Source organism: Hoplias malabaricus, chromosome 1, assembly GCF_029633855.1.
Source record: "Hoplias malabaricus isolate fHopMal1 chromosome 1, fHopMal1.hap1, whole genome shotgun sequence".
In the NCBI taxonomy this organism is placed as follows: Eukaryota; Metazoa; Chordata; class Actinopteri; order Characiformes; family Erythrinidae; genus Hoplias; species Hoplias malabaricus.
In genome coordinates this window covers 50,325,516-50,347,580 of record NC_089800.1, presented here as the reverse complement: position 1 = coordinate 50,347,580, position 22,065 = coordinate 50,325,516, and the positions used below count along the sequence as shown (strand labels likewise).

At 38.1% G+C, this 22,065-nt stretch overlaps 1 protein-coding gene across 1 annotated transcript; it reads right to left on the bottom strand.

Moving 5' to 3' along the window:
- Positions 1 to 134: 134 nt before the first annotated feature.
- On the bottom strand, positions 135 to 20,754 carry mipepa (mitochondrial intermediate peptidase a). The gene is made up of 19 exons (XM_066666085.1): positions 20,261 to 20,754; positions 19,379 to 19,552; positions 19,109 to 19,197; positions 18,716 to 18,802; positions 17,278 to 17,341; positions 16,082 to 16,264; positions 15,735 to 15,891; positions 15,497 to 15,545; positions 14,817 to 14,877; positions 14,664 to 14,716; positions 13,153 to 13,306; positions 12,917 to 12,994; positions 11,822 to 12,026; positions 11,483 to 11,592; positions 11,299 to 11,373; positions 10,986 to 11,102; positions 8,161 to 8,282; positions 7,729 to 7,802; positions 135 to 963 (listed from the first exon to the last, which is right to left on the bottom strand). Exons 1-19 carry the CDS (start codon positions 20,408 to 20,410, stop codon positions 863 to 865), a joined length of 2,103 nt encoding a protein of 700 aa, XP_066522182.1. The 5' UTR covers positions 20,411 to 20,754; the 3' UTR covers positions 135 to 862.
- Between the last annotated feature and the right edge of the window lie 1,311 nt (positions 20,755 to 22,065).

Genomic DNA, 22,065 nt, shown 5'->3' with positions numbered 1-22,065 from the left:
ATGAAGATTCATACAGCGTTTCTGGGAGTAGGACCTGAATTTCCATAGCACTTCACTTTTTTTTAATTCAATGCAAAATAATTAAATCTACTTAGGAATTGCAGTTTATATATAACATCATGATGTTAGGTACAGTCTTGTTTTCCAGCAGGAGCTTTGTCCCCAGTTATTATCTAAAAATGTGATGGAAATCCCCAGGACACTCTTCCCAGAAGCATTCCATAATAAAATCCATAACCATCAAGGCAATTTGGGGGAATTTGGCCAACATTCCACAGGTACTCTGAAGCTGGAGAAAACAAGTGAGCAGGGAATTTGTGGTCACATGTCTCAGTGGCTGTGGGTTGAGAAAGCGGCAGATATCAAACGGATGAAGGAACCTTGCGGCTCCGAGACTGATATTAAACACGGCTTAAAATTCAAGAAATTGAATTGACAAATGATCTGTGAACTGTGGAATGCTGTATTAAGAAAACACTGACTTGTATTAGGCATGAACACAGATCAACAGAGCACTGGGGTTGAACAGACAGAACGAATACACAAACACACACAGTGTGAACATGTCTGCTTACTTTTGGGTTAAAATATTTATTTATTTCTATACTTTATTGCACATAAATTAACAAAATACAAAATTATCTGATGCATCTTCCACATCCTACACTGGCAATTCCATTGAACTTTATTTCATTTAGTCTAAAGAATGAGGTATAATTAGTGCAGAATATATACTGTGGCAACAGATACACGCAGTGAAGTCCATTCTGTTTGTGGTTGTTTCAACAATGCACACCAGCATCTGATTCCACCTGACAGACTCCCTTTCTTCTTTGTTATGGAGGAAAGACGGTAATGTAGTCTAGCCCTCAGAGTCCATGATGAAGGCCTCAAAGTCTGGGTCTAAGTCCGAGACTAAGGCATCGACAAAGTCCTGTGTGGTAGGCCTTTTCTGCAACATGCCTGCACAAGAAAATCAGAGTCAAATCACACTTGCTATTAGGATTTAATCAGTTACTTGATGTTGATCTCAGACATCACTCTAACCAAGGTATTGGACAGTGCTGCATCACTCTAGAGACCACAGTTTCAGTGCTCAATAGTCAACACTTGACATCGGGCAAAGTGACCCTGACCTTGTGCAGTTGCATCAAAGCACCCATGTTATTGGCCATTGCTATACTATGGAGATTTTACACTGTGTGTGTGATTGGCCACCTGATTAAGTTCACGTGTTAGATGGAGTGTCACCTATGTTTAATCTTGCTACATTAGACAGTGACAGTACTAACTGCTACAGGAATATCTTGGAAGTTATTGCCAAGAGACCAAAAATGACTTGTATATACCACAGAGCCCAAAGTTAATTTTTATTTCAAATTTCTCCTATAACAACATCCCAAACCATCATGATAAATTCTACAGTACTGTAGAGCAAATAGAACACAAATACACGGTAAAGGACAAATAAATTGACCCAAATATATAGAACACACATGTTCAATCTGCTACACCGAATGAATACAGTACTATTCAGAGGTGAATGTTCTTTCTCTCGCACACACCTGCGAACCTGCCCCCTCACTGGCGAGACGAGAGATTCTCTGGGCTTCAGGAGTCAGTGTGTGTTGCCTCCTGAACTGTGTATGCACTCATTTTACAATTCCACTGCTCTCACGCTTTGAAGTCTGCTCATTTCCCCTTGTAGTGTTGCCAATGTAAATAGGCCCTCCTCCCCACCCCCTCTTTCCTGCATGGGTCACCTCCACACACACGCATACACATACACAACCCACATTCAGAGACACAGACTGTTAAAGACACCAACAATAACCAGCTCTTATAAAGAACCACTAGCATAAAAAAGAAAGAATCATCCACCATAGTGTGGTTTTAGAATCATTCACAGGAGCTTTGAACATGGTTTAAATTTGCATGGCTCAAATAGTGACTGCCACACTTCTCCAATAAAAGGTCCTATATCTTATTATTTTCCAGGGCCTGTGTATAAGTTAATGTGGTGAAGGTTCATGGTCATAATTCGTCTCTTAATTCAACTGTTGTGTTACTGTATTTTAATGCTGATATGTAAATAAGCTCTGTTCTGATTGTTCAGCCCTTTGTGCAACAATCCAAAAGCATCCTGTGGAAAAACTCCCTCTATAATATCAGGATGGATGTGTCGCGCTAAAGTTGTGTAAGGGTTTCATAACATCACAAAAACTAGGGGTTCACGTCTTTTTGCAGCTTAGTTTCTTATAGAGACATGCACTCTTTGAAAAAACGTTTATGTTTTCATAGTGCATTAAATGTTTTGTTTAAAGGATTTACAACAGCTTGTGTAAACAGACTGGCCCTGAGGAGGAGTATAAAACTCATTCATATCCACATTGATAGTTAAATTAAGTAATGTCATTAAACTGAGACTTAAAATTGTGTGTTGGTGTTACGTAGAGGACAATACACAGATTTGCGTAGCAGTTCAATAGGGTCGGCTTTGCTCACACCTTGCCCTGCAGCGAGTGACTGACAGGCGCACACGCATACACGCTCAAAAACACAAGTTCTGACAGAGCATTACATATAGTACACAAAATAACATGTAAATAATGGTCTAAGAAATATGAAAATATTACATTTGTATTATAATAGAAAATCATGGCCATTGCAATTATATAATGTCAATTATAACAACAATCAAGCAGATGCTAAACTCTTCTTTTAATCTGGGGTGGATCAAAATGAACTGACCTGTATTCTGAGGCCTGCTGTGTCCTGCGTCATCATCACTTTCTATAATAACTGCAATTTCCTGAGCATGCTCCTGAGAGGATCTGCAGCCAAGCACCAAATATATTCTGCTCTCTCGTCTTAGAAAATAGTTGTCAGCTTAAAGACTTTAGGCGTTCAAAGGACTGAATCACACATAATGACAAATGCTCTGCTAAAGAACATTTTAACAAAGGATATTGTCACAAAACAGACCTCTCCTGAGTGGGAACACAGGAGATGAAAAAGCAATTATAACGTCTAATGCAAGTTAACGTTACAAGGATTTATTCCAAATTCTGGATCACTTACAGTGTTTTGTTCTTTATCAAATGTTCACAAATCTCAGCAGATACACTGCAATTATGTAAGCAACCAACTAAATGAATTCATCATAATGATAAATAAATATAATAGTCATAATTCCGATATCTTGTCATAATACAGTATTATTAAAGGCCAAAGTGTTCTTTGTATATAAACAGGGCCAAAGTTACTTTACTTCATAATATAAGTAGAAAGTCCTTGCTAAAAAAAAACAAATAATTAGCCTTAGGTTGATCACAAAACTGGCTCAATCCATTTTCAAAAGTAATCTTAAAAAAACACTTCCTACAATTGGCTGTATATTTATTTACAGGCAGAGAAGCAAGATGCCTATCTCCGTGATTGGTCCAAGGCTCGACAGCTCTGAGCTTAATGACGTCTCTTGGGGTGTAATCACACAATAAAAATGACATCAAAGTGTGAGCATGAGCCCAGCTCTCCTCCATTAATCCCCATGAAATGCAACTGTATCACTCTTGCAGGATCTGCCACACCTCAAGGTTTTCCCAGCCTAGACTGTGGGCTAGCTGGGCATAGCCAGACATGGTACAACATGACTAAGGTTGTTCTGTTTTGACTTTGTGAATCACATGAAAGATTAAAGGTACACTGAGATTTCACCACCACAAAGTGATGACCTGGTCATTCAGAATGCTGCAAAGCCTAAACAGGTGGCTGAAGGTAGTAAAGCTTAAATTTTAAGCTCTAGATGCAACAACCAATAGTCAAACCTTGAAGAAACATGTTTGAAGATTCTGATTGTTTGCACTATACAGCAAACACACAATGGGCTAACAATAGGTTAAAGAATATGGGTTAGGAAAACAAACATGTCTAGATTAAAAAAACAACTCTAATATCATTCACAAGTAGCTTCTGTTGAAAACCTAAACTACACCATTCCTAGTGGGCAGAAGAGAACCTACTTGGACATTGTGTTGTATACATGTAAGCAATGCCTACCATCCTGTGGCTGAAAAGACCATCTGGTTACTCCACTGTTTTTTTTTTAGCCTTGCTTGCATTTATAACAATTTAAAACATGTCAAGAGTTGTAAGCAATAACCTTGTGTTCAACCTGAAAGCAAACCACTTCTTCAAGGCCTCTGTAATTATGGTTCAGGGGCAGAAAAAGCCTCAAATGACTGAAAGGAAAAAAGGTGGGTGTGGTATAAAATTCATGAGGCGGAGCATGCAAATCAAGTGCTTATGAAAATCATTTACAAATGTTAATTCACTTATAATGAGCAATCTTGAACTGGAGTGCATAATTTAAAGGTGATAAATCATGCCATAAAAGGAAGCCAAAAGGACAGAATGTCAAAACATACACCTGTGCACTTCCCTAATAGAAAAGAACTAGTTCTAAGCATCCGTGCACTGTACTACACCATATCACTCACATTAAAACATCAGTAAACTGAGCTATTAAGATATAAACCTGCTCATAAAATCCATGTACAAAATACTAGCAACAGCTACTGGGAATTCATTGCTTATGTTTGTAAAAATGTACAGGGTGGGCCATTTATATGGATACACCTTAATAAAATGGGAATGGTTGGTGATAATAACTTCCTGTTTGTGGCACATTAGTATAAGGGAGAGGAGAAATTTTTCAAGATGGGTAGTGACCATGGTGGCCATTTTGGATCCAACTTTTGTTTTTTTCAATGGGAAGAGGGTCATGTGACACATCAAACTTATTGGGAATTCCACAAGAACAAAAATGGTGTGCTTGGTTTTAACTTTATTCTTTCATGAGTTATTTACAAGTTTCTGACCACTTATAAAATGTGTTCAAAGTGCTGCCCATTGTGTTGGATTGTTAATGCAACCCTTTTCTCCCACTCTTTACACACTGATAGCAACACCGCAGGAGAAATGCTAGCACAGGCTTCCAGTATCCGTAATTTTAGGTGCTGCACATCTCGTATCTTCACAGCATAGACAATTGCCTTTAGATGACCCCAAAGATAAAAGTCTAAGGGGGTCAGATCGGGAGACCTTGTGGGACATTCAACTGGCCCACGATGACCAATCCACTTTCCAGGAAACTGTTCATCTAGGAATGCTCGGAACTGACACCCATAATGTGGTGGTGCACCATCTTGCTGGAAAAACTCAGTGAACGTGCCAGCTTCGGTGCATAAAGAGGAAAACACATCATCATGTAGCAATTTCGCATATCCAGTGGCCTTGAGGTTTCCACTGATGATGAATGGCCCCACTATCTTTATACCCCATATACCACACCATACCATCAAGATGTGCAGCACCCAAAACTACAGATACTGGAAGCCTGTGCTAGCATTTCTCCTGCGGTGTTGCTATAAGAGTGTGAAGAGTGAGAGAAGAGGGTTGCATTGACAATCCAACACAATGGGCAGCACTTTGAACACATTTTAATTTGTGGTCAGAAACGTGTAAATAACTTGTTAAAACCACGTTTCTTGTGGAATTCCCAATAAATTTGATGTGTCACATGACCCTCTTCCCATTGAAAAAAAAAGTTGGATCTAAAATGGCTGACTTTAAAATGGTCACCATGGTCACTACTCATCTTGAAAAGTCCCCCCCCCCTCCCATATACTAATGTGCCACAAACAGGAAGTTAATATCACCAACCATTCCCATTTTATTAAGGTGTATCCATTTAAATGGCCCACCCTGTAGAATGGACAACTCTCACTGTTTCATTTGTTTCATTCACTCCTAATCAACTACATACACTATCATATTTCAATAAGACCTAATTAAAAATAATACTTCAGGTTCAGACTAAGCAACAGTGTGAATCAAGGGCACTGCAACCAGCTGCTAGAAGACTACAACTAGATACAGTTCTGGAACAAGCCAGGTCTCCTCTGCCGCACACTGCTATAGCAATAATAATATATCTTCTGCAGACTTCAGATCTAAGTTTAGTCCATCTTCACATCAAAAAAAAAATAATAAATAATAAATAAATAAAGATGGACAATTCTATTTTGGACAAATAAATGAGACCATACCACATAAAACCAAGCTCTGGGAACAAACATCAGCCTGCCAGTTCATTTCCAAAGAGCAGAACACAAGTTTGCCAGCATGAACCACAAGAATGCTGTGGGTACTTCACTAATATACAACTCAGCACAATGCATCTACATATAATACACTACTAGCATATAAAATCTCAGAAGCCTGGCCATTGTTCTCCTATTCTGGTCTCATGAAAGGAATCTCTGTGCTGCCTGTGGCTGGAGAACAGAAACTTCAGTCAGCAAGGCCTCAGTCGATCACTCTCATCTCCCCGAGACGCTCTCTAATCCGGCCAGGACTTTTCAGCACCGATGGCCTGGAAGCCAGTCAGGAATTGGTGCAGAACTGTGCTCTAGTCTCTCTAGGGTGGCTCCAATTCCACTTTAGCCACAGTGGAAGGCAGGCACACTGGAGCTGGGTGAAACCGAAGCCCTATAGCCAGTCTACTATGTATGGAAAACAGTTAGGTTGGTTTAGGGGAAAGTGAACACGCTATATTGTTCTCAGTGGGGTTGCTGCAGAATCTTGGGCTTGACAACAAAGTAAAAAATAGCAGGATATACTTCGTAGGAACTTTACACAAGATGCTGCTATGAAGCAATGTTATAAAAGAATGGGTGAGCTCAAGTTAAATGGAGACAAACTGTTTTACAGTGGAAACATAATACTCTAAAATTGTGAACTACAGCTAATACGGGCCTGCATAAGATATTGCAGATTTTCCTTTAACTAGAGCATCAGAGCCCCAGAGAATGTAGATGTGATGTAGATTTTCCATATTACATCCATCTGTTGATACATTATTAAGGCGAAGGAAATTACACTGGCTAAAATTGTTTCTGCTAGATCCATAACCACAAATAGGAAAACCAATATTTTATGACCAATAAAAATATAACAAAATGACATGGCTACTGTTTTACCTAAAACTGCAGCATGTTGAAGTCATAATACTTCAGACACTTTAGAACCCGTGGAGCCTGTGGTGTTTTTGTAATTACAGACATGTGAATGATGGGAAACTACACTACACGGGACAGTCTACACTGAGGCAGTCACTACTGAGTATGAGAAACCAGGAATCACACAATTATTTCCATAATTATCCAAATTATAAGCTTAAAAATATGTCCACTGTCACAACGAATCTGTACCATTATAAGTTAAAACAATAATAAATGCTTATATTTTTAAGCCAGCATAGAAATGAAAAATATGTAAATATGCTATATATTTCATTTTGTAGCATTGACAAAAAGCTGTAAAGAATTTCTGTGATTCTCCTTACAGATCACCAGCTCAAATTTTAGTAAGTAGCTATTAGTATTTCCTTATTATTTATTTTGCACAATAATGACAGCTATTTTGAAACTGTGTAATGTTTGGCTATTACAACAAGTCAACGTTTAGAAGCTAGGGCTGGATATATGGGCAAAGTTTAAATCACGATATACTTCTTAATTTTGGTCGATATGATATAATTCCGATATCAATATGAACAGTATAAAATTTGCAGCTCTACTGAATAATCTGATTCACCTTTGTAAAGCATGCCAATTTGTTAATGACCTTTACAGTCAATCCCTCCAGGGTTAAAAGTAAGCTTACCTTCCACCATCAACATAGGCTCCTTCCCACCCCCATGGGCCAGCATCTCTTGCCGGTAGCGTTCTCCAGTTTCCCTGAGATAGAACCGGCACGCACACATTTAGATCAGAAAGCCTGCATCACCAGCAGTTCTAGTAAAGCCTGGCCCCAAATACAGATCGTGATTTTCTGTACAGCATGTCAGGAAATCATATGCTTAAGAAAAACAGGTGTTAAGTGACCAGACAATATAGAAGCAAACAAAGAGGCTGATTCTCTGGTAATGTGGGTGATTCCAAAATAAAGCCTCAGCGGTGTGTTTTCTGAGCCAATTGATGACATCTGATATGGGGATGATTTTCAAGCAAATTTTGCTTTCAGTGTAAATAATCACACGTTTTTTTTTTTTTAACAAATTAAACAAGAATATCTCACATACACACTATAACCCACCTGTTTAATGGATCCTTATGAAAACATTGCCTCCAGACCATAGAGGCCACAGCTCTAGACATCAGGTAAGAGTAGTACTTTGCTCCATAGCCTACGAGGTGACTGAATCTCAGCTGCCATGCCTATACATAACAAAAATGAAAAAATTAGCCTGTCTAATTCTCAGAGTTTTCCCAGAGTGAATAAAACGTGTTTAATCTACATTTTATGAAGTAGAATTTATTTTATTTACTTTTCAACATAGCAAACTAAAAAGAATGATGTTGGTATTTATGATGTTCACTATTTGAGAGGAATTTATATAAATATAAATATAACTATGCTAAATGTAGATGATTCAGGCTAAATTCCCTCATTTATTAAATTTTAAAAAGCCTTCAGATATAGCATTGCCTTATTACTGATTAAGAATCATGTTGTTTACCTACATCTCCATTTTGTCTGTTCTCCATTAACTGTAATAGGTTTGTTTAATGTTTATAAATCACAAAACTTTTCAGGTCTAGAAAAGCAGGTCTAACCTATTTGGGGGACAAATGGAAGAGTATCCTATTGATTTTGCAACGTCCTCAATGCTGAAGTTAGAGTAATGTTTTAGCCAAAGATATCTCAATTACGGTTTTAAGGGCTTAGCAGTTCAAAATCTTTGCTGAGAGATGGAGACAAGCTTAGACAGTCATTTCTCTGCAGAACAACAGTAAATATAATCCTGCTTGGGGAAAAAAAACTGGGATTAATGTTAAATTGCATGCTATAGTGTTACGAAACAAAATCTGTATGCTGCTAAGCATAAGCTGTATGATAGGTGTTTACCAGAGGATAAATATACGTTATACAATGAAACCAAGAAGTGGATTCATATAGAGCTAAATAACCAAAATCAACAGCTGCAGAGTTCAGCAGGGAGTGTATAGGGTTAAAAGCTGGACACTAACAGGTTGTTTGAAAAGGCTGGGCTTATTCAAACACTGCTCTGGCTGCGTGAAACACGCTTAAGCTGCAGGGTGTCAGCCTGACAACTCCCATCTGGCTTCTAATGACTTTCAAACTTCTAAACAGCTCTAGAAGAGCAGGCTTAACGTGTGAAAACTGAACATTAGTGCAGGCCACGATCACACAACAATGATACACACACTAGTTAACCTTCAATTGGTGTTCTCATAAGGAAAAGCATATATACTCGTCTACAGGAATTTGGTAATCAGTTCTAATAGGTCCCTAAAATTTCCAACTACTCTGTCGTAAAAGCCTTTCTAAGTCCTCTTAACAGCAACATATGGGGCTCCATCACTCCAGAGAATGCAGTTCCACTGCTTCACAGACCAAAGCATAGCCAAAGAGTTGTACTTTTTGACCTTAGGCTCATGTGCAGATGCTATAGAGATCTACTGAGCTCTACTGAGATTATACAAGCCAAGTGCAGTCTAACCATTAGAGAAGCAGGCTTGGGACCAGAAGATCATTAGTTAGATCCCCACAACCATCAAAAAAATGTGGTGTGAGGGTGTGTGCAAAAAAAATATTTGTATGATGTATATTCCATAATATCAGCGGGTTCTAGACTAATAATTAACACACAACCCATCTGTCTTTCAGTGGTCGGACATATTGGTAGCCCCTCTGTGCAGTAAGGGATTGTTTGAGTATCTCTTTCATAGCTGTGAAAAAAATACTTTAAACAGAAAAGACACACACAATTAATGTTATTTCCCCCGAGAGGGACCTATAACAGATAAAAAGTAGGGGCTGTGATTTAAAGGGATGTTAAAAACATTGTGGCTGGAGCAATTAAATGGGAATATTTAGTGCTGGAGAGGTCAGATTCCCTACGGCTGCATGTAATTACAGAGCAGGACAAATGGGTTTATGAAAGTCGGTCCAGAGTCAAATGTGTTTTTTAGATTGCCCTGGACCCTTAAATGGCCATCTCCCATCTCTGCCTTTAGCCTCCAGCTGCTGAGGAGCTGCAAGAAACATTTTCTCTTCTTTTCATCCTTTAAATGGCACCTAAAAAAAGAGTTTCAAATATTCCCCCCAGGGAGTGTTCATTCAAAGTATACCTCTGCTTTGTTATTTCAGAAGGCACCCCCACCAAAAAAAAAAAAAAAAGCAAGAAAGACATGTAGAGGGACCGTAGATATTTTACCCTTTGATACATATTTCCATGGGTGTTACCCTTTCCAGAGAGAGATAAATGTTCCTATAATATGTATAATAGGGCCCTATTAGTTGTTATTGGATATCTGACTCGGGAAAATATCAAAAACAGGTATTGTTTAGTCGCATTGATGGATTAAACATATTTCAGAGAACAAAAGGTTTGGCATTGTTTATCTGTTTGGCATCATTTATATTTTCCGCATAAGACATTATTAGTTTCAACATTTGTAGATTTGTAAAAATTAATAATCAGTAATAAAAATGTCGTTATTATTAAATTTAATACTTTGGCAAAGCAAATGTGGGTCAGCTGCTAATTAAAGAATGTTGCTTAAATCAAGAGAACATGATGGGTTTTTATCAGCCGCACTGTCCTCAGAAAGAGAGTCTGGACATTAAACTAGAACTCTTAGCCTGCCTAATACTCTCTAGTTTTCCCAGAGTGAATAAAAATTGTTTAATCTACACTTTATAAATTAGAATTTATTTTATTTACTATTCAACATAGCAAACTAAAAAGAATGATGACGGTATTTATGATGTTCACTATTTGAGAGGAATTTTGGCTTTAAACCAAATTACACAGAATAGCTCCGTAATGAGCATGATTTTGTGATTAGAGAGAGTTCACAAAACAGCTCCTAATTTACCTCCTGGATACTTACTGTGTTGGGAACATAAGGCAGGCCATAGTATTTTTGTTGCATATCTATCAAGATATCGGTTGTTGACCGATTTTGTGGCTCGCCATGATAAACCTGATCCAATGCAGCATAGAATATCTGCAACAGAGACAGCAATAGTAAAGATCAGCCAGGACTCGATGCCAAAGCATGAATTTCTCAAAACATTGTGGAATTCAAAAAACATCTGGATCACATCTGAATCAACCCAATTCATTTGGATTGTCATTTAGGATTATATGGTCTAAATATTTAAGGAACAAGATCTTTCAAAGCCAGTGAGGGGGAGGAGTACCTGCAGTTGAGTATCAGCAGCACCACAGACCTTCTTGGACTCGTAGAGTCTAGCTACCATGCTCTGTGGCAATGGCTAGGACAAATAAAGGTTTAAAGAATCAATAGGCATTAACAGAAACTTGTGTTAAGATGGTAGCCCATACAATAATGCAGGAGTTTCTAAATGCTAGAGGTTTAACTACCTGTCCTGTCTGATAGTGACGAGCAAACTGGTTGATAACACGGTAATCAGTGGCGAAGTACTCCATTAATATAGAAGGCACCTCTGCAAAATCAGTAGCACACCTTGTTCCTTTGTAGAAAAAAAAATTATGAATACAGATTTAGGATGACTTTTATCATTTAAATCTTTAAGATTTAAGAGTTCTCAAATTATAACTACAGTTGCAATTAATTTGTTTAATTTTGATATGATAATTATTTGTAAAAATAAACTGAACTTGACATACAACTTAACTGAAATCTAATAAACCTCTCTCCTTCGTGTGTAATTTACAAAGCAAGTTTTTTGTGCATTATACCAGTCACGTGCTGATAGCGAGTGCGTCCCAGCATAGAGTGCATGGCATGGCCCATCTCATGGAAGAGATTCTCCATCATGGCTGGTGTGAGCAGTGTAGGGGCACTCCGAGTTGGATGGGGAAGGTTCAGCATTAACACCACCACTGGCAACTGATACTGACCATCATCTAGGCAACGGCCTCCACGGATAGTGAAATGACAGTCCTGTGAACAAAGGCAAACAGAGCTGAGCATTACTTATAGGAGATGTTATGAAACGGCCATTATATTGACACCTACAATAATTCTGTTTTGTGGCAAACCCGCTCCATAGCATAAAGTGGCATGATTTAGTTCATTAAGGGACTACAAAGCAATTTGATTCTTCATTTCTTCTAAGTTGCACTTCATAAAAAATAAACAAGCAAATGTAAGCACTTATCCATTTAAGAGTCTGGAGACTACCCGGAATCACTGAGCTCAAGGCGGGAATGCACCCTGGAGGGGGCGCCAGTCCTTTGCAGGGCAACACACTCAAACATTCACTCATACCTACGGACACTTTTGAGTCGCCAGTCCACCTAGCAATGTGTGTTTTTGGACTGTGGGAGGAAACCGGAGTACCCGGAGGGAACTGTCTGTGAGGAGTTGGTGTGTTCTCCCCGTGTCCGCGTGGGTTTCCTCCGGGTGCTCCGGTTTCCTCCCACAGTCCAAAAACACACGTTGGTAGGTGGATTGACAACTCAAAAGTGTCCGTAGGTGTGAGTGAATGTGTGTGTGTGTCTGTGTTGCCCTGTGAAGGACTGGCGCCCCCTCTAGGGTGTATTCCCGCCTTGCGCCCAATGATTCCGGGTAGGCTCTGGACACACCGTGAAGCTGAACTGGATAAGCGGTTACAGATAATGAATGAATGAATAATCCCTTGTTTAGTTACTGTATGTAACGTATGTATTTTTAGCAAAGAGGATGAGAAAAAAAATTACAAACTAATGAATGCAACACACTTTGCCATACAACCTTTCTCAGAAAAATCTACTCTAAAAGGTACTCAACTTTCATTTGGAATGACAGCATACAGATACAAACGACAGTGGAATAGGTAAACTGTATTTAACCTGGTGAGGTTTCTCTGGTCTGTAGAAGAAGTCACAGTAAATGTATCCCAGTAACCCTTCAGTTTCGTGTACCACAGCCTGAGGGCATAATTCAAAACTGCAGATCAGATATCAGTGTAAACAATCAGGTATCTCATAATATACATCCATTGCTCTTTACCATTTTAAATATATTAAAAGAGATAGTCATTCCAGTTCCAGTATTCTATAATAACAGCATTGGTTAGATATCTTACCAGCTTGCGTACATCCTCACTCCACACTTCTCCAGCTTTGGGCTGTTCAGCCAGAAGTGACACACCATAGAGCTGTGTAAAAAGACTGTTCAGACCCTCCATACAGGCCCCTAATGAGAAGTAAGGACTGTAGAGGCTGGGCTCAATGTTGAACCTAGAGAAAACATCAAAAACACCCACAAAAATATCACAGGAAGTAATAAGTGTTTTTCAAAATATAAAGCACCAATCCACACCACAGATCTTGAAGTTACTCAGTACATACATTTATTCACTGTCTGTAATGGCTTATCTACTTCAGGGTTGCGTTGTGTGTGAAGCCTACCCCAAATCTCTGGGCACAGAGTGAGAACACACTCTGAACGAGGCATTCCACAGTACGGAGATGCTCAATTCCTGACATTTCTCCATTTTTACAAAACAATAATCAATTACTTACAACATGTACCCCAGTGTGAGTAAAAAGGGGCAATAGGGATATTTTAGAAGAGCATTATATATTTATAAAAACTGTATAAAAATCTGTAGTACAAGATCAGATACACTTGCCCTACCAAGTCTTAAGGCTATAGCTCATGTGACTGGGTTGCCATTAAAACTAGTTAAAACGCTTGTTACCTTAAGCAGCTCAAACACACTCTACATAAAAGAGATTAAGACGACCAGAGAGTGCATTTAACCTGAGCTTCAGAGGTCACAGGTCACAGATCAGACTCTCTGAAGGAAGGTCTTTGCTGTAGTTAGCGTTTTCTGGTTAAAGACAACAATATAAATGTACTACAGAATTAAAATGAAAGTAAGACTTTACTGAGTTTTCAGAGGCAGGGCCCCTCCATTAATCATAGCAAGAGCTGGCCCTGTATATGATTCCCTTATGACGTCTTATTTAATTAAATGTAGAGAATAAGTGTAAGCCAAGAAAAGCCTAATAAAAATCTAAAATATCACTTGAACCCTGAGTTAAGGACAGCTCTTAAATGTTTCGGAAATGTCTCAGTCTCATCTAATAGCAATGAAAACAAAAGCCCAGTCTTAACGACTAAAGAGCACTTCCTTTCCTCCCATTTTCAGAGAGAACTGCTGCCCAAAGGCCTGTGTTGGAAAGAGCTTTAAAGTCCCCCAAGAGCAGGAATGCCTGTAATAAAAGCCCTTTAACTTGTCTGCCAGTGCAGCTCAGCCTCTGCTGAAGACCTGAGCGGAGCTCAGTTCATTAATAAACTGGAGACAAGCGAGACTGAGCAGTCCTCACTCTACAAGCCAAACTTCAAACAAAAGGCTTAAGCAATGACCTGCACTGTTTAACACTGATGAATCTTCACTGGACAGAGGTCAGGGCGGTGACTGTACTTGGGCTCAACTGAGACTGAAAAAGACTCTTTTCATTCTGTTCTGGTACTTCATAAAACCTCTCATTAAAAGATACAATACAATAAAAAAAAACACTGTTAGCACAAAATAAAAGGATGATATTCTGTATAGTTACTGCTAGTCTAAACTACAAATGACCTCACCTTTCAGCGCGTATAACACCACTTAGATATGGGTGGTCCCATGGCATTACATCCTACAGAAAGTAAAGAGCATGGAATGAATCTTGTGTTACTCAAACACTCGTGATTTAGCTGCTTTATGAAACTGAAAGAAAGTGCTAGTTTGGTGCTTACTGCATTTCTGGGATTGAACTTTCTCTTCATGTCTTTCATCATTTCAAAATCCTGTTTGGTCCTAGACAATGAAAACACAATCTATCAGAAGGAAAACAGTAACGATCAGTAGTGAGCCAACAGTTAGAGTATAAGGACACCTAGTGGAATTACATAGTAATAGCATCCTCTTATATGAGAAAGACGCCTTGAAAAAATTATTTGTCTGTAAATAAGACAAGCGTTTAATATAAACCTGCCACTCCACCCTTTTAAAGATTAATGAGGACAGTAAGACAAACAGCTCTCCATTCTGCTTGTACACAATTGCGTGAAAAATCATGAGGTATTTAAATACTTCTGAACTAAAAACAGTGATTTGGGTGTCAAATTAAATAAAAAACAAAAATATAGTTTTGCTGGCAGAGCAAAAACTCTTTCATTTTGTAGTTTATCAGGGTTTTATTTGATCATTTAAAAATGCTGCCCTAGATGTTGCAGATCTTATTAGAATTTTATCAACAGAATTCAAAAGATTTGAAATGAATTAGAAAATCCATTTTCTATTAGACAATTCAATTTAAATATTTAAATTTGTTTAATCTTCAGATAAGTTACTAATTTGGATAAAAATAATTTCTTCCAACATTGACAACATTTCCCATCAGGTTAACGAGCCTCAGCTCCCTGAGAACCTCTACCTGTCTTGGAGTTTGTCTGTCAGGAGCTGTAAAAATTTCATGACAGTGTCTGTAAGTACAAAGAAAACAAATCAATAAACAAAATATGGTACAATTCAAAATGTGCTATTCAAGGTTAAAAGGACATCACTGATTTAATCTCCATGTATACAATAATACAGACTACCTGGATTATGTAAACCACAAGAAACGCCTTCAAGACTAAAACAAAAAGAACCTTTGGGAACAGTAGTGTTACCTGGGCTTTTGGCCATGGTTCCTTTTAATGCTCTGTGAGCATAAGACTCATAGCCAACTAGCCGAGCCAATCTGTTTCTACATGAGAGCAAATCCTCAAGGGTTTGCATCATTTCTCCATTTGGATACAAGAAAATCCTGTAGGCAACTTCCCGAACCTGAAAAAATAAAAACAATGTTTATGTTTTTATTGTGAGCGTGAGGAGGACCATAACTTCTTCAGCAGTGGTGTCCAATGTCAATAAGGCACTTATATTTGAACGATTTCCTCTCCACTATATAAGCCATATATCAAAAGATGTGCCAATTCTAATTCAATTAAATATAGAAAGAATTTCTGGCACTTACCAGATCATCCTGTGCCTCTGCATGAAGTCCTCCGATCTGAATATAATTCCCTTCACTTGTGAAATGATTGTGAATGTGAGGCGGAAGAGCTCTCATGTCTATTCTGTTTGGCATATGGCAGCCCATTAGAAACTGATTATTGAGATCCAAGAGTTGAACGTTTAAGTTTACTGCCTCTTTCCTCTGTAAAGAAAACAAGGTCACATTGAAAAATCAACTGCTACAGCCAGAAACGGTGTCTAAGTGTTTGTTATATTTTTTTTTATTCCTTTAATTGGTTTTATGATTTGATAATGTCAGCTGTTGTATCATTAATGGACCAAGAAAAATTAGCCAAAGTTACTTGGAATAAATATTTTACTTTATATATAACTGATATAAGGTTTAGAGGATGTCTTCTGAAAAATTGTCATTTTGCAGAAACAAGGTTTTAAAAAAAATAGCTGCAATCTGTTCAGATTAAGGGTGTGTTTATACTGGTCAGCTTTGGTTCAATAAAAAATGAACCTATGTGCGATTTCTCCGTATGTGTGTTTCTTTAGAGCAAGTGTGAAGGCTTTCTTTCAAGCATGTGAATCTCTGGCCGTTTCTAAATTAATTCTGGTTTGGTTCATTTCAAGTACGAACACAATACAAAAATTTACCAAGTACAGTACGTGAAGTCACAAGATGTGACACTAAAAGCTCTGTGAGAGAACAAAGTGCTTTGAAAATAAACCATAAGCAAACTTGGAGCAATTAATTCCAAAAGTAAAACATCTCATCATTTCCATTACAGTTTGGATCAGGCATCAGAAATGTCGTCTTCTCTAAGCAGTGTACCATCTTTATCCATTTTATCGCCTCTTGCTCTGTTTCCAGTTAGTAGAAAAATCACCAGGTGTACACAACCCCAATAAGTGCTCACAAAATAATCATTCTAATGTTTATAATATAATTAATAAATGTAATTTTGGCAGGATTTACCTCTCATAATACAGCACGTTTTTTTTTTCCTTCGTTTTATATTTATTTGGGCTTTATTGTAATTGTGTCAGTGTAAAAGCAAAGCCAACCAGGACTAAAATGTAACAATGAATCATTTTCCTGTTTGGTTCAGAACAAAGGAAATGAACACACAAATATGACCTAGAGGGTTAATCATCCAAATGTAAACAGACAAATACAAATCAAACCAATTATGAAAGAAATCTGACCTGCTTTTCGTCCAAATGTATCCCACTTATCTCAAAGTCAAACATGAACAGCTCAGCCACTCTCCTTCGCAAAAGTAAGAAAGGAATATTTTAAATGAAATAAACAGTTCTAAATTTAGTTTTATTAGAAGAAAATTAACCAAAAATACAATTGATATAAAATTTAATAAAATGTTAATGTAAAAAGAAATTAAATAATTAATTAATTAAAAATAATAAAATCACATTTTTCAAAAACATGTCTTGCAAGAGGATATTCCTTTAAAATCACCAAATAGTTTCAACAATCTCTGCAACTGGTAACACCTAAGAGTACTCAGCTTAGAACTCAAATAACACACTGAGAAATAATTTACAAACTGCATTTCCACAAAAGTTGAGAAATATTCTGAACATGCAACAAAAAGCAGGATCTGTGAAGGTTTCTACATAACAGCAGCTTTTCAGGAGTCTGCATCACTTTTCCTTTCTGACATATGCAACTCACCAATTCCATTGTCACCGGTTCACCTCCCAGACCACGAGAGATTGGTAAAACGTCTGAATTGTCCCTTTTATTATTGGTATGGGGGCGGCACGGTGGTGCAGCAGCTAGTGTCACACAGCTCCAGGGGCCTGGAGGTTGTGGGTTCGATTCCCGCTCCGGGTGACTGTCTGTGAGGAGTTGGTGTGTTCTCCCCGTGTCCGCGTGGGTTTCCTCCGGGTGCTCCGGTTTCCTCTCACAGTCCAAATACACACGTTGGTAGGTGGATTGACAACTCAAAAGTGTCCGTAGGTGTGAGTGTGTGAGTGAATGTGTGTGTATGTCTGTGTTGCCCTGTGAAGGACTGGCGCCCCCTCCAGGGTGTATTCCCGCCTTGCGCCCAATGATTCCAGGTAGTCTATAGACCCACCGCAACTCTGAACTGGATAAGTGCTTACAGATAATAAATGAATGAATTATTGGTATGGAAAACAATGCTCATTTTTCATAAAAACAGGGACTCTTCTGCATGGAAATGTATGGCTGTATAATGTATGTAGAGATTTAGGACTGCATTTCTTGATGAAGTGGCAGATTCTTATGTAACAATATTTTTTTTTAAGAACTCCCAAACCCATGAGGTTATATTTATCTCAGTAGTATGACAGTATCTTACACAGTGCCATCTGAAGATCAACACTGGTGTTCGTTCTCCATTTTTCCTGAATTATTTCAATGTGGTAACATAAACATGAGAGATGATAAAATAACTAGTCTTGCACTGCAAGACTAAAAAAGGATATAGTTCTCTCGTGTTGTTTGTACATTTCTCACTCATATACATGTTTAGGAGTATTAACCCTTCACAGAATCATGTTCTGATTGCATTTTACAAAATGTTCCAACTTTTCTTTGTAAATGTATTTAATTTAATGTATTTATACATCAGTGTGTTAAAATGTTTAAGAAACAAACCTTGTTTCTGGATCCAGTTTGGACATAACCTCCTCATTATCCAACAGATTTTTTAAACTCTTACATAATTCCACATTTGTGTTAAGCCTGTATGAATGAAAAAGCAAATCAACAAAAACACACCACAAACGTCAATGCTTTAAACCAGTGATTCTCTTCTTAGACCAATACCACAAAACAGCGAAGCACCTGGAGCATGTGCCCACCATGGCTCTTGGTGCTTGTATCAATAGATGAAGGAGGCACAGTGCTTAGTATTAAACAGTGCTTAAGGACTCTTAACATCTTGACGTGTTTTCCTTCAGCTGAGCAGTTTCTTGTGTACATGTTCCACAATTTGAGAACCACTGCTCTAAGTTTTAAAAAGGTGAAATGAATGAAAACCAGACATACTTCTCCACTGTGGTACCAATCTTAATGCAAGTCTTCTCTGCTGCTTCTCGATACAGAGGGTCTGGATGTGCAACCTTGATAAAGTCTGCCTATAAAAAACAAACAAACAAACAGGATTTTTATACTTATAATTAATACTCTTTCATATAAAAACAGTAAGTGAAACTATTTCATTTTTAGTTGATAACATGGATGTAATATGTCATATTGCTTTATAGGTACTCATTTGACTGACACTAATCAAGTCAACACATAAAATTTGAATATTACCAGATCAGCGATTCTGCATAAACTGTCTGAGAGTTTGTCGAATGTCTCCACAGTCAGAGCACTAGGTGGATTAATGCAGGCTCTCTCCACCAGCTGTTCAGTTTCCAGGAGAGCTCTCTCCTGTATTACTTCAAACCCCTCTGTGCAGCTCAGCTCAGGAACACCAAACAGACCCTATGTGTAGATCGAAGAAAAATCTGGCTAACAGAGAGCACCGATGTCTGCACAATCACCAAAGACTGTTGAGATATCCAATGACACTCTGTTAGTGGCTGTTTATAAAAAGAAGTGGTCACAAACTAAGCTTTGTAGAATCGGAAGTTTAAGGGTGTATTGGCTTTCAGGTGAAATTCACAATGACTAGAAATTGGGATTAAATTTGGGAACATTACTACATTTATGCTGAATGGGTGACAGGTGAAGGTATATAGGTGGGTTCTAATTACAAATTCAAATATCTGCGTGTTCTTAAGTAAAGCGAAGGTATGGAAGTAAACCCATGTTAAGTCCTTAAGCATTCTTTGTGGGAACAACTTATAATATATAATTTGGATGAACAGAGAAGGGGTTTTAGGGGTTTAACATATGACCATAGGGTGACTTTAGTGTAAATGTGCTGTTCTAGATAATTACAGTGAGAAATAATGGTCTGCACAAGTGGGAACAGACACCAAACACCTTTTGGTTTTGTTATAGTCACAACTTCAGGTTCCTATGATAATAAAAAGTGAAAAAAAATTGAGTTTTCTTCACAATTCAACACCACAGCAAACCTCCCTGAGTGTTTACATCTCAACAAGTGAATAAAGCAGAAGTGTTAAAAACTGGACTTCCCATTTAAATATATGGGTATAAATGATGATAGTCCATAGGTTTTCCTACCACATTTTTTCTGAAGAGGTCACTCCTTAGCAGGGTCTGTGTGTTGAAAGCAGCTCCAACAGGTGACCAGGTAGTGACCTTTCTACACAGCCTTAATTTTACTGTGTTCCTCACCACCAGCAGCCTCAAAAAAGGACTATAAACCGACATAGTGGCCCCCAAGTTTAATATATACAATCCAAAAAATGAAGACCGAACTTTTAATATGAAAGTAAGGGATCTAAAATACTAGACTGCATGTGGACGAGTTAGCTCTCCAGCTACATATAAACACAACTCAGAACAAACCATTTCCACAGTTAAACAAAAAAAACACCACAGAATCCATATTAACCGCTCATGGTCACGGGTTCTGTCGCTTTAGAGGGCTGTAGTTCTTATTAACCCTATGTATTATTATTGTAAAAGTTATTCAAGTAGAAAGCTAGGCGTTATGAGCACACGGGTTATGAGCTTCTTCTTTAGTGGGCTTCAAGAAAACATGAAAATAGTGCACGGGAACATGTCGCCACCTAGTGCTGCTCCCTATTAAAGTAATTTTCTACATATTTCCCCCTGCCAACCATAGACAGTATTTAATTCATGTTCCCAACTGGACAACTACCACACTAAATTGTGATTAAAAAGTATCATTTTAAATTCATAGTGTAGTGCAGTAAATACAAGAACTGTATGGTTTGAAATCCAACCATTTTTTATCACTAGATTGATAATGGAGAATCATTGGGCGAAAGCAGATAAACACCCTGGACACACCAATCACAAGCCAACAACCTCTCACGTGACCCAAATGAAGTCACACTGTGCCATGGAGGGTGCTTCAAAATAAGTGTATACATTCAGGGGCATATAAAAAGGCTATACAATGTAACGTGAAGTCCTTTAATTTGTCGTTAATGAAATTTAAATGAACCAATCATACATTCAATGACTACGTTTAAAATATTGTGTCTAATAATTGTCTCAAAACTATATGAACAAACATCTACTAAAAATTATAGCAGAACCTATATTTGTAATTTCTTTTCTGTGCTGTGATTCTGCTGAGATTGCTCTGATGCTCACTCCCTGTTGAAGGGGCTTAGAGCCCACTCCTGCTCCACACTAATCAGTTTGGGACAGCTCTCAGTGTGGTGAACCTCCATGTGAATGTGTTGGAAGGTATGTTAACTGTGTGACAATTTCCACAGGTGAGTGTGTCCTCCAATCTTAATGTGCTCCATACTCACTCTGTTACACACACCTATAGAAAAAGTTGCACAGCCAATTCACTTACCAACATGTGTTTTTGAATTGTGGGAGGAAACCAGAGCACCCAAAGGAAACCCAGACGCAGAGAGAACACTGAGAGTCATCTGACATAGGGATATTAGCATATATGTGATTACACAATATAATCCATCTTTTGCTCTGCATATTTTGTTATACCCCTTTCACAATGTTTTTCAATGGTCAGGACCACCACAGAGCAGGTATAATATGTGTAGGGGCTCATTCTCAGCCCTGCAGTTACACTGCTCCTGCTAAACCTACTAGTGATGATGTGTTAATGTGTGTTTTGCTGTTACGAGTGGATCAGGCACAGCAGTGCTGCTGGAGTTTTTAAATAATTCAGAGTCACTGCTGAAATGAGAATAGTCCAAAATACTAACAAAAATATCCAGACAACAGCATGTATCAAATGATGAAGGACTAGAGGACGATCAGCATAAACTGTGAAGCAACAGACAAGCTACTGTCTCTGACCTTTGCATCAAAGTGGACCAGCAAGTTAGGTGTGTCACAGAGTGGACAGTGAATGGGCA

Coding starts and splice junctions, on each gene's coding strand:
- mipepa (XM_066666085.1), bottom strand. CDS start 20,410: ATGTCGGTTTATAGTCCTTTTTTGAGGCTGCTGGTGGTGAGGAACACA. Junction 18,803..19,108: donor ATTGGTACCACAGTGGAGAA/GTATGTCTGGTT, acceptor TCATTCATACAG/GCTTAACACAAATGTGGAAT. Junction 11,103..11,298: donor CTGCTGATACTCAACTGCAG/GTACTCCTCCCC, acceptor TCTCTGTTGCAG/ATATTCTATGCTGCATTGGA.